Raw genomic sequence first — 14,690 nt, 5'->3', positions numbered from 1 at the left:
GGACTTTTTTCTTTCTCTTGCCAGTCTATGAATACCTGAATACTGAAAAAATACCTGAATACTGATCTGAAAAAAATGAACTTAACATTTTTGAAATTCATTTAGATAGTACATGTAATGTACAGTATAACAAAGGAACACATATGAAATAAACTTCCAACCTAGTCTGTATAATGCAAACTCCTGTTGTCCAGGGCTATTATGGTCCCTCCCTGCTTCTAGGGACTGACCAGTGTCGGGCGGCCACTATAAGTGCAATTCAATCAGGCTGCTTCCAACTTATACGGATGCTTTGGTTTCTTACTCGTCACCAGTTTAGGGTAAAAAGATAATCTGATGAGACATATGTCTGTACTCAATGTAGACTACTGGTATGGTGGGATGTACACTGTACATATTTGTTGTATAAATAGGGACAAGAACTCTTTTGCTGACTGTATCTCTTTGTTTCTGGCTCATCAAATCACTAACACTTTAGGAAAGATATACCCTTGGAAAGTGTGAAAATCAAGACCAGTGCACATTGTTTATAGTTGAAACAATGACATTATATAGGATTTCCCTGGTATAAACAACAACATGGTTAACTTTATTACCGTATTCAACATATAGTTTTAAAAGCATCAGAATCATATACAGTTACAACTTCATGGTCAACTTCATGGTCAAATAAATTTGATGTGCTTCTAAAACAGTTAGTGTTTTAGTACTCTACTGTTTAAACAAATGAAATACATGTGCTAGAAACAAGAATATGAAGATATCATGGATCGGGACTAAAAGTGATTTCCAGGCAGAAGTAATGAAGCATATTGGCACACTTGTCTTATCATCCACTCTAATTTTTTTTCCATTGATTTTCCACATGAATGGGATTTCAAGGTAAAGAAACTAAATAGGATAAGAAGGAACAAGGTGATTACCAGACAGCAAAAACACTTGAATTGTGGCAAGTATACATTTCTGTACTGCTGTTAGTAAATACATCAACACCAACGTTAACAATATAACATGTACAACTGCATGCCCCCCCAACAACTGCCTGGATAACACTTATTACTAGCTATCAAAATGATACAAGTTGTACAAAGTCAGCACAGCTGTGTCTATGGAAAAGTCCTCTATGTCTATGTTCCTCATGACTGCTCCTCTGGAATATTTCTCAGCACCGCTCCTCAGAAGTACTCCTCCACTGCTCCAGACTACTCCTCAGGACTGTTCCTCTGGACTACTCCTCAAGACTGCTCCTCGGAGTACTCCTCTGGACTGCTCCTTGGGAGTACTCTTCAGGACTGCTCCTCAGGAATACTCCGAAGGACTGCTCCTCAGGAGTACTCCGAAGGACTGTCCGACTGCTCCTTGGGAGTACTCCGAAGGACTGTCCAACTGCTCCTCGGGAGTCCTCCTCAGGGCTGTTCTTCAGGACCGCTCCTCGGGAGCAATCATCAGGACTGCTCCTTGGGAGTACTCCTCAGAACAGCCCCTCATGATTCCCTCATCTAATGGAGCTCACCAGTGCCTGCTTTATTCTGCAGGCGGTTCAGGACAAAGTTACTGGTGTCGATAAATCTTTCCACACAGTTCACAAAACATGTCTCTGTCCTTCCGTCAAGTTTGGTGGAGGGTCTGCAAAGGAAAAGACATCATGTTACATGTAGGTCAGATGATTTCTCCTTTATTCAGGTATTGGCTTGCACTAGCCGTGGCGACTCGGGTGGGAAGACGTATTTTGCTAGTATATAATACAGTGTCTTCCTACACTGTATTATATACAAGCAAAATATGTCTTTCCACCGGAGTCACTGCGGCTAGGCTTAAATGATAAAGAATAGGCCGAGGCTATTGACAGGAACATACTAGTAGGCTATTGACAGGATGTTCATGTCAAACCTTTTCATGCACAATAATCAGGATGGCTTGAATGTTTGGAACCAATCTTTGCATTCGGTTTCTATACTCCACCCCCCACGACGCCACATCCCTCCCGTTAGGTCGACCTGCCCCACCCTATCAAACCCCCTCCCCACCCATCTGTATATTTTGAGCTACACTAAAGAAGAACATTCTTATAAAGAGATAAGTAGTATGTCATGAAACCACTGTAGTTTGTTATCCCATAAAATAGGTAAACATTACAAAAATCGTACATGTATCTCGTACTGACCTGTCCATACACTTCTCCCAGCACGTGTCGGTCAGACCGTGCACTAGCTGTTGAAACCGCTGCTTCTGAGACTCCGCCTCGATAAAGTGCTGCATATGTGGGTCTACCTGCCCGCCTGCACCTCCGCCCGATCCAAAAGAATCCATTTCGATGGAAATCAATTATATAAAACGAACGCAACTGTGCTTTTGTAAAGATATCGCAGTCACACCTGGCTGATCCACCGCCGAATTCGTGACCTTCTGACCTCTCAACTTGGGTACTCGTTGCTGACGGAAATGATGTAAGATTGGTCAATTCAAAATTATTTACCTTAAACCGAGGACATTGTATATGATCAAGTCCAAGTCCCAAAACATTAAAGGGAGACAATGTTATTTTGATACTTTAGTTTGACGTTTTTATCACAGCATAGTTTTTTCACAGAAAAAATAAAGCGTATCAGTGACGTCACTTCCGTTGGTAGTTCGTATCCGCCATAGTAGTGATTCAGAAGCCAGGTATGAAAAATGGCGGGACCTGAGTCTTCATCTGTGATCAGCCACAGCAATGTGCTGTTCCAAACACAGGACGGACGTCCACTAACGTTTTACTGCATACCAGGAGAGGTTAAAACCAAGATAAGGCCTCTGGTCAAGGTGAATCTTTTGTGTTATCAAATGTTTGTATTTATTCAGAACCAGCCACTCAGAGAGGACCATTATTTTACAATTCATATAATTTTGCATGATGCACAGCAGAAGATAGATGGTATATTTTTTATCACCACACTGTAGGTCAATGTCAGATTTCTAATGAACTACCCCCTCTCATCCTCTTTGTCTGTTTCTTTTGCTATCTTTTGATATTTTATTCTTCTCTTCTACTCTACTGTTACAACAAAATCTAAATTGTCATTTACAATTTATAAAAATTCACTACATCTAGGTATCGCTGCTGCATTGTGAAGAATGCGGTCCCAAACATGACTTGATTTATAATTTTATTTCCCCCCACATCATAGTTAAATAAACTCATAGTCATAAACCCAATCATGTATGTGACCACATTCTTCACACTGAAGCAGCAAGACCAAGCTGCAACTTCATTATTGACAGAGGGTCTCCGAAATGTTGGCAAGGTGAATAACACTCCAAGGCTGTGTACAAAAACCTTTGTTATTGACTGTTTTACTACCCTGATGATGAAACATGTACTAATGTTGATGTATATTGCTGTTCCCTTTCCGTTTCTATGTAGCATGGAGGTGGAAAGGTAACCAGTAGAGGTCCAGATGAAAACTGTATCAAGTAAGTAAATTTCTTTATGTTGTACTGCATGGAAAACCGTAATGGTAACTTGCTTACTTAAGGACCTTAGTTACGGTACAGGGTTGTCAGTCTGGCAATGACAATAATGTCTTACCACCTTCTTCTACATGTCTGCTATCCTCAGCTGCCTGGTTTTGATAGTAACAGTACTGCTTCTGACTACTATATATGTATGGAAAAGAGTCTTGGTGCAGATTTTTAGCGAAGCCTGAGGGGCAAGCTTAATAGTATATTTTAGACCCGATTTGCAAGAATTCCCAGAATTCCACAGGAATTTCAGGAATCCGTCCGGCCAACTCTGTAGATGCCCTCCTGTCACTTTTTCAAACTTGATACCTCATTAGCACGTCTGGCATCCAGGCACTCAGCTGTCGATGACAGATGACCTACTTTTACGTGGTGTCCGATTTCGTACTGTCCGGAGTGTGTCAGGGAGTTCACCGAATCTAGTATTCTAGCTTTGAAAAGGGTTTGCGCATCCCAGTTGATCTAGTATCACAAGAACGTGCTGAACATCATGCCTCCCACCAAAAAACCTCTGTGAAAACCAAAACTTGAGGAGATCCAAGCATATAAAGAAAGGCAAAGTTTTAAACGGAACGATAAATAACTTGGGTTACCGCTTGGGCAGTCTACACTGAACGCCTTACGGGGAGGCGTGCGGTGTCGGAAAAACAACAGTAGCTCCTCGAAAACACATCCTACAGAGCTAGAATAACAACCAAAACGATCATAGGAGCCCCAGCATACCGATTTTCTAAACTTCCGGCCTAGTTTCTCACCCCACCTATCCAACAATGCCAGAGAAAAAAGACACTACAACGGGAGTGTACTCCGGCCTTTCCACATATGCTAGGAACTCCTCGAGTTACATGGTGCCTTTCTATATCTGCTTGGCAGATGCCTTTCTAATTTCTAAGTGCGTTTTGCACAATATTATGGCAGAACTAAGATCTAGAGTGCTACGTTGGTACTTTCCTTACAGTGAAGTAAGATCAATCCAGACACCTTCGCTATGGCAATAATTTTTAATTGCCACACTTATTGCCATTATTTTCTAGAATGTCTGAAATGTATGTGGCCTTGAAATGAAATGAAATGAAATGAAAAGGGTATTTAAAGTTATGCTCTCTGACTGCAGAAAAAATATCATCTTCAAGCAGATATTGAGATAAAGTTTTCTGACTGCCTCCCCAACAGAACATGTTACAATCTTCCACCTCAACACCTGCTTGGAGATTAGAAAAAGAGAACAAAAATGCAGCTGCAGCAGAACAGGATTTTTGCTGCATGGAAGAGAAACAATGAAAAAAAAAATGAAAAAGAAGACTTTGCAAAAAAAAATCATTTCCCTTCCCCTGTATAATGAATAGATACATTTAATGGGGAAAAGTCTGCTGGTTGTTTGTTTATGTCTAATCCCTGATGTGTATCCCTGCAGACTGGCAGCAGAAGGGCAGTTAGTCAGAGGAGAGGACACTTATTCCTACAGATATATCCTGGACTGTGTGGAGAAGAATACCTTACTACCTTTAGAACAGTATAAGTAAGTCAAAGCCATTACTAGTACTAGTCAGAGCACATTCTGATTTTTTGTGGTCTTTCTCTGTGGTAAGGTGGGACTGAAAATTGTACCTTTTAGCTCTAAGCTTGTAGACTTCTAAAGGGTCCTATATGGAAATATCTACTAGTACTCTGTCTACAAATGTACAATGTAAATCAATACACAACTTTGTTGCAGTTTGCAAGGGTGGAAATCGGGCTCAGAAGTTCATGTACATCTAAATTCTTGTTTTCTTATGACGAGCAGGGCATCAAGGGTAGACTGTTTTAAGCTTTTGGGTTTGATTCTGTATATGTCTATCGTATTTCCAGAATGAGAGGCACGAGGTCTACTACAGTGTCATCCTACAAAACATCAGTGACAACCTCCGGAAAGGGGTATGATGATTTAAGTTGTGCATAGTTTTGCTTTATAATATTTCTGTTATCACAGTATTGATGGATGCAAAGTTACATGTATGCTGATTTGGCTAAGGCCCAAAGTTAATTCTGTTAAGCTACATAATAACACTGTAATCTTGCTATAAACTGTTATAACTTATGAAGCAGATAGTCTCATCTTAAACATGATTTAGCTACCTCTGCCTCGGTTCCAATTGTGAACACAGCAATTAATGGTATGCACCTGCAATCCTCATTTTGCCACATTGGTCACATTGAATCACTTTTGTTATATCATAATTTTCATTTGCAGGCAATTATACCACATTACTTGAAAAAATTATGGCAACAATGCTTTAATTTGTAACATTGTTATGAATTCTTCAGTCATCACAGCACTGATGGATTCAAAGTTACGCGTTAATACAGTTTTCATTCATTCATTCATTCATTCAAGGCCCAAAGTCACTTCTGTTAAGCTACACAATAACAATATCATTAACATTGTAACCTTGCTATAAAATTCTATAGCAGCTAGTTTCATCTTATACATTTAGCTGCCAATTACTGGTATACCACATTGCTGGAAAAAAATTCTGACAACTTGCAAATTGTAGGGTAGAGGAAAAGAAAGTGTCTGTTTGCCTAATACTTATTAGTACTAGTACACGTTCCAGTAATAGTAATGCTGATTTTTTGTATCAACCTGAAATGTGCTTCAAATGGGCAGTACGGTACAATACTCTATCTGCTGTTTCTTCTATCAAAGCTGCCATTGCCACCAATCCGACAGTACATGTGCTCAGTGAGTCCCTAGTACTACTGTTTTGCTTACTGTTTCATAACTGTTTTGTTACTGTTTTATTACTTCCGTTAATGATTTGATGAGGTTGGTAAATCTAAATGACTGTACAATAAAGTTCTTCATTCACTCATGTACAGTAATTACAGCAGCGGACACTTGGGTGACCGTCTGTCACTGGAGCTCTCAGAGCAATAATGACAGGTTCTACGTCACACTGCAGCTGGGTGTCGCGGAAGTGTTGCAGGTGCAGTCTCAAACGTTAAGTGTTCTTGTAAGCTACACCTGAAGAATGTGGTCCCAAACGTGGCTGAGCCTATATGTGACAATACTTAACGTTTGGGACCACATTTGTAAAACTGCAGGGACACCTAGCTGCAATGCAAAGTAGTTTTTAAAAAAAAACAGTCGTTATTGCCTGAGACAAGTTGGCTCGTGTAAATACTGAATGTGGTTGTCACCAAAGAACTTTGTTATACTGTTTCATAACTGTTTTGATGTTTCAATACTGCTTTTCTACTGGTTCATGACTGTTTTGCTAACTGTTTCATTACCGCTTTGCTACTGATTCACTAGTGACTACTGTTCTAATGGCTTCATTACTGATTTGCTACTGTTTCACTACTGTTTTGCTAATTGTTTCATTACTGTTTTGCTACTGTTTCACTACTGTTCTAATGGCTTCATTACTGATTTGCTACTGTTTCACTACTGTTTTCTACTGGCTTCACTACTGTTTTGCTAACTGTTTCATTACTGTTTTCTACTGGCTTCATTGCTGTTTTGCTACTGTTTCATTACTGTTTTGCTACAGTTTTGCTAACTGATCCATTACTGTTCTGTTTTCAGTCGTGAGCCATTCCTGAAGAGCGAACAAATAGCGATACTAAAGTACGTGGCTGAAAACTCGACCTCAAGAAAACCGGTGGGAGGCAATAAGATATGGAAGGAGATGGAGCTGTATAAGGTACACCACATATGGAAACAAAATATCACTTCTCTGTAACCTGGATCTGACGCTATAAATGCAGAAATGTTTGCGGTGGTTTCATGTTCACAATTTTTGCAATGTACTCTTTACCGTGAACTTGAAACCACTGCAAAAAGCTATTCCATTTTGTGACTGTAGCCCTACTATTGTTTCAAATGCAAACTCAAAACTACCGTGAACACTCCATTTTCTCCTTACCACGAACTTGAATCCACACAAACATTTCTGCATTTACAGTATGCCACTTGAATATGCCATAAGCAGTGTAAAATTTGATACGACCCCAACTTTTAGTGCTGATCACAGACTACATGTATCTGCCTGTGTCACATTGATTTACATGTGCATTCCCGGCCTCTTTACCATATACACCCCCATACAGCCAAGTACTTCATAGGTGACACCTACTCAATGTTTATATGTCTCCTCTAGGTGACCAAGCACTCTTGGCATGCCATGAGAGACCACTACCTGAAGCAACTAAAAGGCAAAGAGCACCTGTTTGATCTGAATGACAGATTGAAGTATTCTCGGCTTCAGTTTAGGAAGGCTGAAAGTCAGACCACGCATGATGATGATGAGGATGACGATAAAGATGCACCAGAGGATGCAGCGAAACCCCATGGTGATGATTCCAACAAAAATGACAGCCTTAACATAGATGTGTTTGATTCCTCTGATGAGGAGCAGAAGGATCTTGGTAACCCTGCAAAAGACTCAGTTCTTACTTCCTGTGTAACTAAAGACACTAGTAATTCCAATGTGGTACAGGGTTCTGTAGAAGTGAGTTCAGCATCAGTGGGTTCTGCACAAGAGGATTCTGCACCAGTGGGCTCTGCACAAGTGGATTCTGCACCAGTGGGTTCTGCACAAGAGGATTCTGCACCAATGGGTTCTGCACAAGTGGATTCTGCACCAGTGGGTTCTGCACAAGTGGATTCTGCACCAGTGGTCTCTGCACAAGAGGATTCTGCACCAGTGGGCTCTGCACAAGAGGATTCTGCACCAATGGGTCCTGCAGAAGTGGATTCTGCACCAGCGGTCTCTGCACAAGTGGGCCCTGCACAAGTGGATTCTGCCACTTCCAGCACAACTCTCAGAAGAAGCCCCCTGAGACGAGGAAAGGTCGCTCAGGTGGAAGGTAAGTGTCCTTCAAATTATAAAAATTTGGCCTTGCCAGATGGAAATTATTTTGTCCAAACTGTGTCCATCTCTACACCTGAGAAATGTCTTATTTTGTCATCAAAAATCATTGACCACAACATCATTTTTCTCTCTGCACTAATTTAGTAATTAGATACTACTTTAATATGCACTCACATGATAACAGTTGCAATGGTAGTGATAAAAGGCATGGATCATACAATTAAGTACACATCCAGCCTGGATGTGTACTTAATTGTAGTAAGAATGCTACTCCCAGGGACATAGACGTGACAGCTATATATGTGTATATCTCCAGGTGACCGTGGCAGAAGTCCAGAGAAGACAGTTGTGGGGGTTGGAGCACAGAAGTCGTCCCCTGGGGCCCAGAGTTCTGTGTCAGCCAGCAGTGATGATGTAGATACCCACCTGACAGTCATAGCATCTGATGTGAAGAGGGAACAGGTAAGATCTAGATAGTAAGACCTACATTTTGTACATCTGCTACAGTAGGTTAGAACCTGTTTACTATCAGCTTTGGAATGAGTCCTAGGTCTTGATGCCTGGATATGTGGATGCTAGTGTATGTAGCTGCTGCAATCAATTATGATATGTTACTTAAATGGTCCTGCATACTGATCATAATCATCATTAACTGATCATAATCATCATTAATTACTGGACCAAGTCAACTCTAGCTCTTTGAACGTTACGATCATCCATAATGTCCTCTACATGGGCTTTACATCATGTCCAGTCCTAACTGGCCTCTTGTGCGTGTGCAGGTACTGTACATGGTCTTTCAATATTTATCAGCCCCAAAACTAGTCTGCGTAATCAGCATCAGTTTTACTATTGGACAGATGTTTCCTACTATATCATAGTGCTGAGTCAGTGTTTGACATGTCCCAGAAGGTCATTTTCACTTGCCCCAAACAACATGTCACAGTGCCTTGGTCAGGTGTAAACAGCAGCTAAGGTCATATTGACATACCTTGTTTTAATCTTGTTAAAAAGCGCTGTACATTGTATGTATGTACCCATACATGTACTTTTATGTATATGTTTGTATTTTTAGGTAAAAGAAGACTATATTCCACCAGTGAAGAGAGCCCGACTTAGTCCAAATGATGTCAAGAATGGGGAAGAGCAGGATGCACAGGAGGAGGAACATCAACAAGTAAACTCTGAAGCTGTGCAGGATAGCCAAGAACCACCAACTGCTGAAGAACCACAGGAGGAGCAGCAGGAACTTAGAGCTGAGGATGGTGAGGAAGGCAGGAACACATGATACATTGTAATGTATGACTTAATAAGTGCGGAGATACCAAAGACAACCAACGCAGTACCAACTGTACTCATTGCTCCACATTACTGACTGTACTGTTTCACAGCTCTACATTACCTTAAGCTTGTTACGCTGTATTGTCTGTCAGACTGATATTATTGTCATAAGTTGATTGCACAGACCAAGGACTGGCACAGACTGTATTTCTTGTGGCCCAACACTTCAAACTGTAGCTTTACTGTCTTGACAATACAGATAGAAGTTACTTACAGATAATGATGCTGTTACTTTATACAGGAATGTGGGGAACTGAGGACAAGAAGGATGAAGAAGATGATCATCTAACCACTGTCCTGGAAGGATGTGTAAAAGTCAAGGTATTTGAATGTATATACATTCATCTACAAAGAAGGTGAAATGTTTTGGTGCTAGAAGAGTCATAAAATCAACGTTTTTAACTCCAAATCGTAAAATTCTTCAAAGATATTATTCCAAAGAAAAAATATAACTCTTAAGAAGGTGCTGTGATTTGAATGCTGTGTTATGTCAGATTGTTGAGGCATAGCTGCTTTCTATGAAACATGAAATATGAAACTCAATACCCTGAAAATCAAGTTTATTGTGTAATCTTTGGGGAAATGAAAGTCATCGCAGTTGAAGGGAAGAGGAGGAGGAAAACACTCTATTTGCCAGCAAATTGCAGCTCTGTAGTTTGAATGATAATTTTGCTTCTGTGATTCTCTAGCATGTCTTTTTGTTTCTCCCTGCACAGAACTTAATGACAGAGTTTAACCTGTCTCTTGTGATGGCCACACGGGCACTGTACTATAACTGTGGGGATCTGGGCGCCACCAGAACATTCCTCCGCTCCAGCAGGAAACCTGACGGTCAGTCTCGTTAATGTTTGTGTAACTGAAACGCACAAGGCAGGTAGCACATTTTCCTGGCTCCCAGGAATCGAAACCAGGCCTGCCAGCACACAAACCCAACACACTTATGTCTAAGCTAAAAGGTCCAGACCAGTTAGACTGGTCAATCAAGTGGTGCTTGAACCACATTGTTACACTGCTCCCCTCCCCGGGTGTCAGGAGACTGTACTACTTGCCTTGTGCGTTTCAGTTACACAAAACTCATCAGAATTGGCATGAACATGTAGGATCAGTACCAGTGTGACCTCTTTCCCCTTTCTGGAACAGACTTCTGTAAAAGACGTATCTTTCCCTTCCTATTTTCTTATTTGATAACATGTACCTTACTGTATACATGGTTATGTTTTTATTTTGCAGGCATTTCTCCACCTGGATGGAGTGCTGACAGTGACAAGGAGAACTGAATCCTGCAGTTGTGGGGTGGTGTGCACAACAGTGGGGCAGTGTGCACAACAATGGGGTATTGGAACAATTTGAAGCAAGACCTTATTCCTGGATTGACTATAGCATTGCTAATATTATTTCTCAATTCCTCAAGACTACTTTTATTTTCAAAAAAGAGCGTCACATCTCGTACAATATAAGGTGACTGACATTTGTTTCAGAAACATCCCAAAATCAGAGAGAGAGATCACAGCAAGAGGTACAGTCACATTATGACCAGAGCAAGTTAGACTATTTTCTTTAACCGATCAGTGGAGGTCATGCAAAAGTGTGGAATAAAGTTTCTTCACCCAGGCCATGGAAGGATAGACATCATGCTTTTCGTCCTGTTCCCTTTAAAAGTTTGAGTTGATAAGCAGCTAGGTAGGACTTCAGCTTTATGCCTGTGAGGTACCCTATCATGTCTTTCAAAAGTTTGTTCTTTTATACCAGAAAAAAGGATTAATGTAGATAGATAGATAGTGCTGGTATATTGGCACAACAGATCTAGAGTGTCTGTGTTTATTTTTTTATAGAATGAAAGTTGAAGGTAGACACAGGGTAATGCACGCACATTGACAAACTGAGGTCAACTTAAGCCTTGTGCACCCTTCACAGCTACAGCCAATGGTATGACAAGGACAAGAAAGGAAAACATTGACAACACATTCATCAGTATTGTGAAAGATTCCTAGATATACATTTTATTCAAATCGTATTCACTCCAATCACAACTGACCTAAAACCTTCGGTCTTGCTTCCTTGTCAAGTTGACTCTTAAGTTTGATGTCTCATCCCAAAAGGATGTGCTATCATGGACAGGTCCGTGAGGATGGTGCCACTGGGCAAGGTCAAGGGGCCACCCATCCCCCGTGGCATATTCCAATGAAGATACTAGTACTTAAGTTACAATAATCATAAAGCAATTGTGAAATTCTCATATCAGTTCCAAAAATAGATGATGAAAATCTGTTCTTCAACTGTTCGGTCATCCTGCTTTAGCGGGTAACGTTTACAACAAAATCACAGCTAAAACTAGAAAGGTTACCTTTTGCAAGCAAATACAGCTTTTTTAACTTCATCTTCCTCTTCATGCAAAAATGGACTGTTCTGTATCAATCTTTTGCAGAAATGGACCCTCCCAAAGTAAATTCTACCCATAAGTGGACATCCTACATCACCCCACTCCAAACTGCAACTTTCAGAACTTGAACTACCCCTTGCAATAATGGGCTCTTCCGAAAACACCCACATGCAAAATGTATTCTACAAAGGCATCCCTCCTGCAGCTAGTACAAAAGCCACTCCCTACCCAAACTGTACTATTTGCTATCTGCCACCAAAACAAACATGACCTATATACAACATATATTCAAAAGATGCAGTTCTGTGGCAGTACCAAAGAATTCCACTAGGAGGCCTTTAAATCCATTGACTCATCTAGAGTCATGCAGTCTATCCACAAACCAGCGGAGGTACCTGAAGTACACAGACAAACGGAGATGTTAGTCGTCTCAAAGTCTAAACAGCCTTTATAGAAATAGATTTAATTACTGTCTTATTGTTGACATGGTCTGATCCTATTGTCTTAGCAATAGCATGTAGATTTAGCAACTTTTGATTACTTTAAATGGGAATGGATACCTCTCTACTGTCCTACGACTATCGTCGTGCAAAGTGCCCCGTGTAAACCGGGCTTAACTTATCCCCAGGCTGATACTGCATATTGTTTACTGAACGACCTCGTGTACATGTAGTCCTCTTACTTTATATATATAGACAAAGTATTCATGGGAATGGTACTTTGCAATCTCTATTGGCTTTGCCAATATCCATAAACTTGAACTCTTTCAGCCACGAACATATTATTAACACTGTTCCTCCCCATCCTGTCAATCATCCATGCAATTCTGTTGACCCTCACGATGGGATTTAACCTGTTCCTAGTTGTGGTCCTTACTTTCTTACTATCCTGTCACCGCCATAATTTGAATAGATGGGGTCATAGATTCCGTGAAGAAATGGTAGGTCTTCTACCTCTGCAACACGTTTTGCTCGTTCACGTAGCTCCAAGAACGTGGTGACGTCGTGGTCTCTTCAGATGTGGAGCGCGGTAGATAGACACTTCAGTCAACTGTCATGAAGCCATTGACGTCATCACCATTGTGCGCTAAGTGCGGATTGACTGCGTGGATTGACTGACGGTCTGACGCTATGTCGTGTGAGATATCGTGTATTGGCTCTTGAAGGTTTCAACATTTTAACGTGGCTGTGCACTGCCCCTGTCGATCTTTCTTTTTCTGTGCTTTTTTATTGTAACACAGTTAAAACACACACAAAAAAGGACAATGTTTTGTAGTTTCGGTTACGTTTTATAAGACGCGAGTTTGATTAATCACAATACTATTCCAGAGGTCTTGATCTACTGTTAGGAAGAGTAGATCATTTACAGGCGGTTCAAAGTTCGAACTGATCACTGGTGTTGAAGTAGGGGTGGGTACCAGTAACGTTACATGATGACGGTATTTCTTGCTGGACAGGTCCCAAAAAACGGACCGGAAAAATGTTTCCGATCGATTAGGTAAATGAACATTGCTCACAGGCGGTCACACATTTTGAGGCCGTTATCGGTCCAACAAAATAATTCTATGGGTAAAGCAGAGCACATTTAGCTAGCCGTCGTCAAGACGTTATTAGCTGTAAATTTACACTTGAAATATGAGTCTGTAGACGGCAAGGTGAGAATAGATAGTTTTGTGTCAACGTGGCCGAACCTAAAATCATATTGTTAATAACTTTGTATGATCCGATCAAGGAGGTATCCCTTTTTAACCTCCTTGATCCGACACGAACACTTATACTCACCACGTAAATTTACAATTGGAAAAAACAAACATACCCAACCAAACCGAAAATTAGGTTACCGAAACTTTCCCCTCTCTGAAAATGAGAGGACTATTCAGTGCCCGAGGACTGTTCAACTTCATTTGCCTGTGAAACGAGAGCAGCTTACGTCTCCGGTATACCGAATCAAAGTTCAACAAGAGTCCGTAGGACACAATTCTCCGTGAAGTATTTATAGTATGTACAAGTATTGACCCACACAAATTGCATCTCTGCTCAGTCCAAGTAGTGTTTTAGAGCAAGTAAAGAAAAAGCGTTTGTTTATCTTTTTCTTTCAATACAGGAGTGGTCAACCTGCTGAAAAGTATGTTTGTACAGCATGGCACAGATGGGATCTAGAAATTCCGGGAAAAGTCACAAAGTTAGATCTAGATGGCCCCTTTTCAATTATCAACGAACCATTCAGCCTTACAACTAAGATGTATCAGAAATCACAAATATGCAGTAAATCCTCTTTCCACAATTTATTGCAGGCCGGCCTGATCTATAGCTATCTAGCTATTTGCAATAAAAAAGGCTATAATTATCGTAACATTTCACGAAGGTCAAAGGTCACCGGATCTAACCACCCGGAAGTGACACTGGCGCGCGCACTTTTCTGAGATATATTTCTCAACAATCTTTCATCCCCTGCGTAAACTTTTTACATTGTCACAGCCTCCGTATTATAAACTACAAGTGTGGTAAGTTTGAAGGTCCAGAGATTTGTCATTTTCACACTGTGCGTAAAAATGCATCGTCCGTCCCGTGTGCACATACTGTATGCGAGTTGCGAGGGACACGGCATACTTA

General features: G+C 40.8%; 1 protein-coding gene across 3 annotated transcripts; it reads left to right on the top strand.

The window, feature by feature from the left end:
* The first annotated feature begins 2,631 nt into the window (after positions 1–2,631).
* Positions 2,632–11,309, top strand: LOC136436532 (telomeric repeat-binding factor 2-interacting protein 1-like). Of its 3 annotated transcripts, XM_066430567.1 has the most exons (12): positions 2,632–2,802; positions 3,404–3,453; positions 4,916–5,020; positions 5,350–5,415; positions 6,188–6,223; positions 7,070–7,187; positions 7,644–8,352; positions 8,674–8,819; positions 9,433–9,622; positions 9,940–10,019; positions 10,415–10,529; positions 10,929–11,309. In XM_066430567.1, the coding sequence occupies exons 1-12, from the start codon at positions 2,674–2,676 to the stop codon at positions 10,973–10,975; spliced, it is 1,791 nt and encodes a 596-aa protein (XP_066286664.1). In that variant the 5' UTR covers positions 2,632–2,673; the 3' UTR covers positions 10,976–11,309. The 3 variants fall into 3 exon arrangements, with proteins under 3 accessions (XP_066286664.1, XP_066286665.1, XP_066286666.1); XM_066430568.1 differs by lacking the exon at positions 6,188–6,223; XM_066430569.1 differs by lacking the exons at positions 2,632–2,802; positions 3,404–3,453; positions 4,916–5,020; positions 6,188–6,223 and adding an exon at positions 6,361–6,467.
* The last annotated feature ends 3,381 nt before the right edge of the window (positions 11,310–14,690 follow it).

Source organism: Branchiostoma lanceolatum, chromosome 6, assembly GCF_035083965.1.
Source record: "Branchiostoma lanceolatum isolate klBraLanc5 chromosome 6, klBraLanc5.hap2, whole genome shotgun sequence".
Lineage (NCBI taxonomy): Eukaryota > Metazoa > Chordata > Leptocardii > Amphioxiformes > Branchiostomatidae > Branchiostoma > Branchiostoma lanceolatum.
This window is presented reverse-complemented; position numbering and strand designations above follow the sequence as displayed.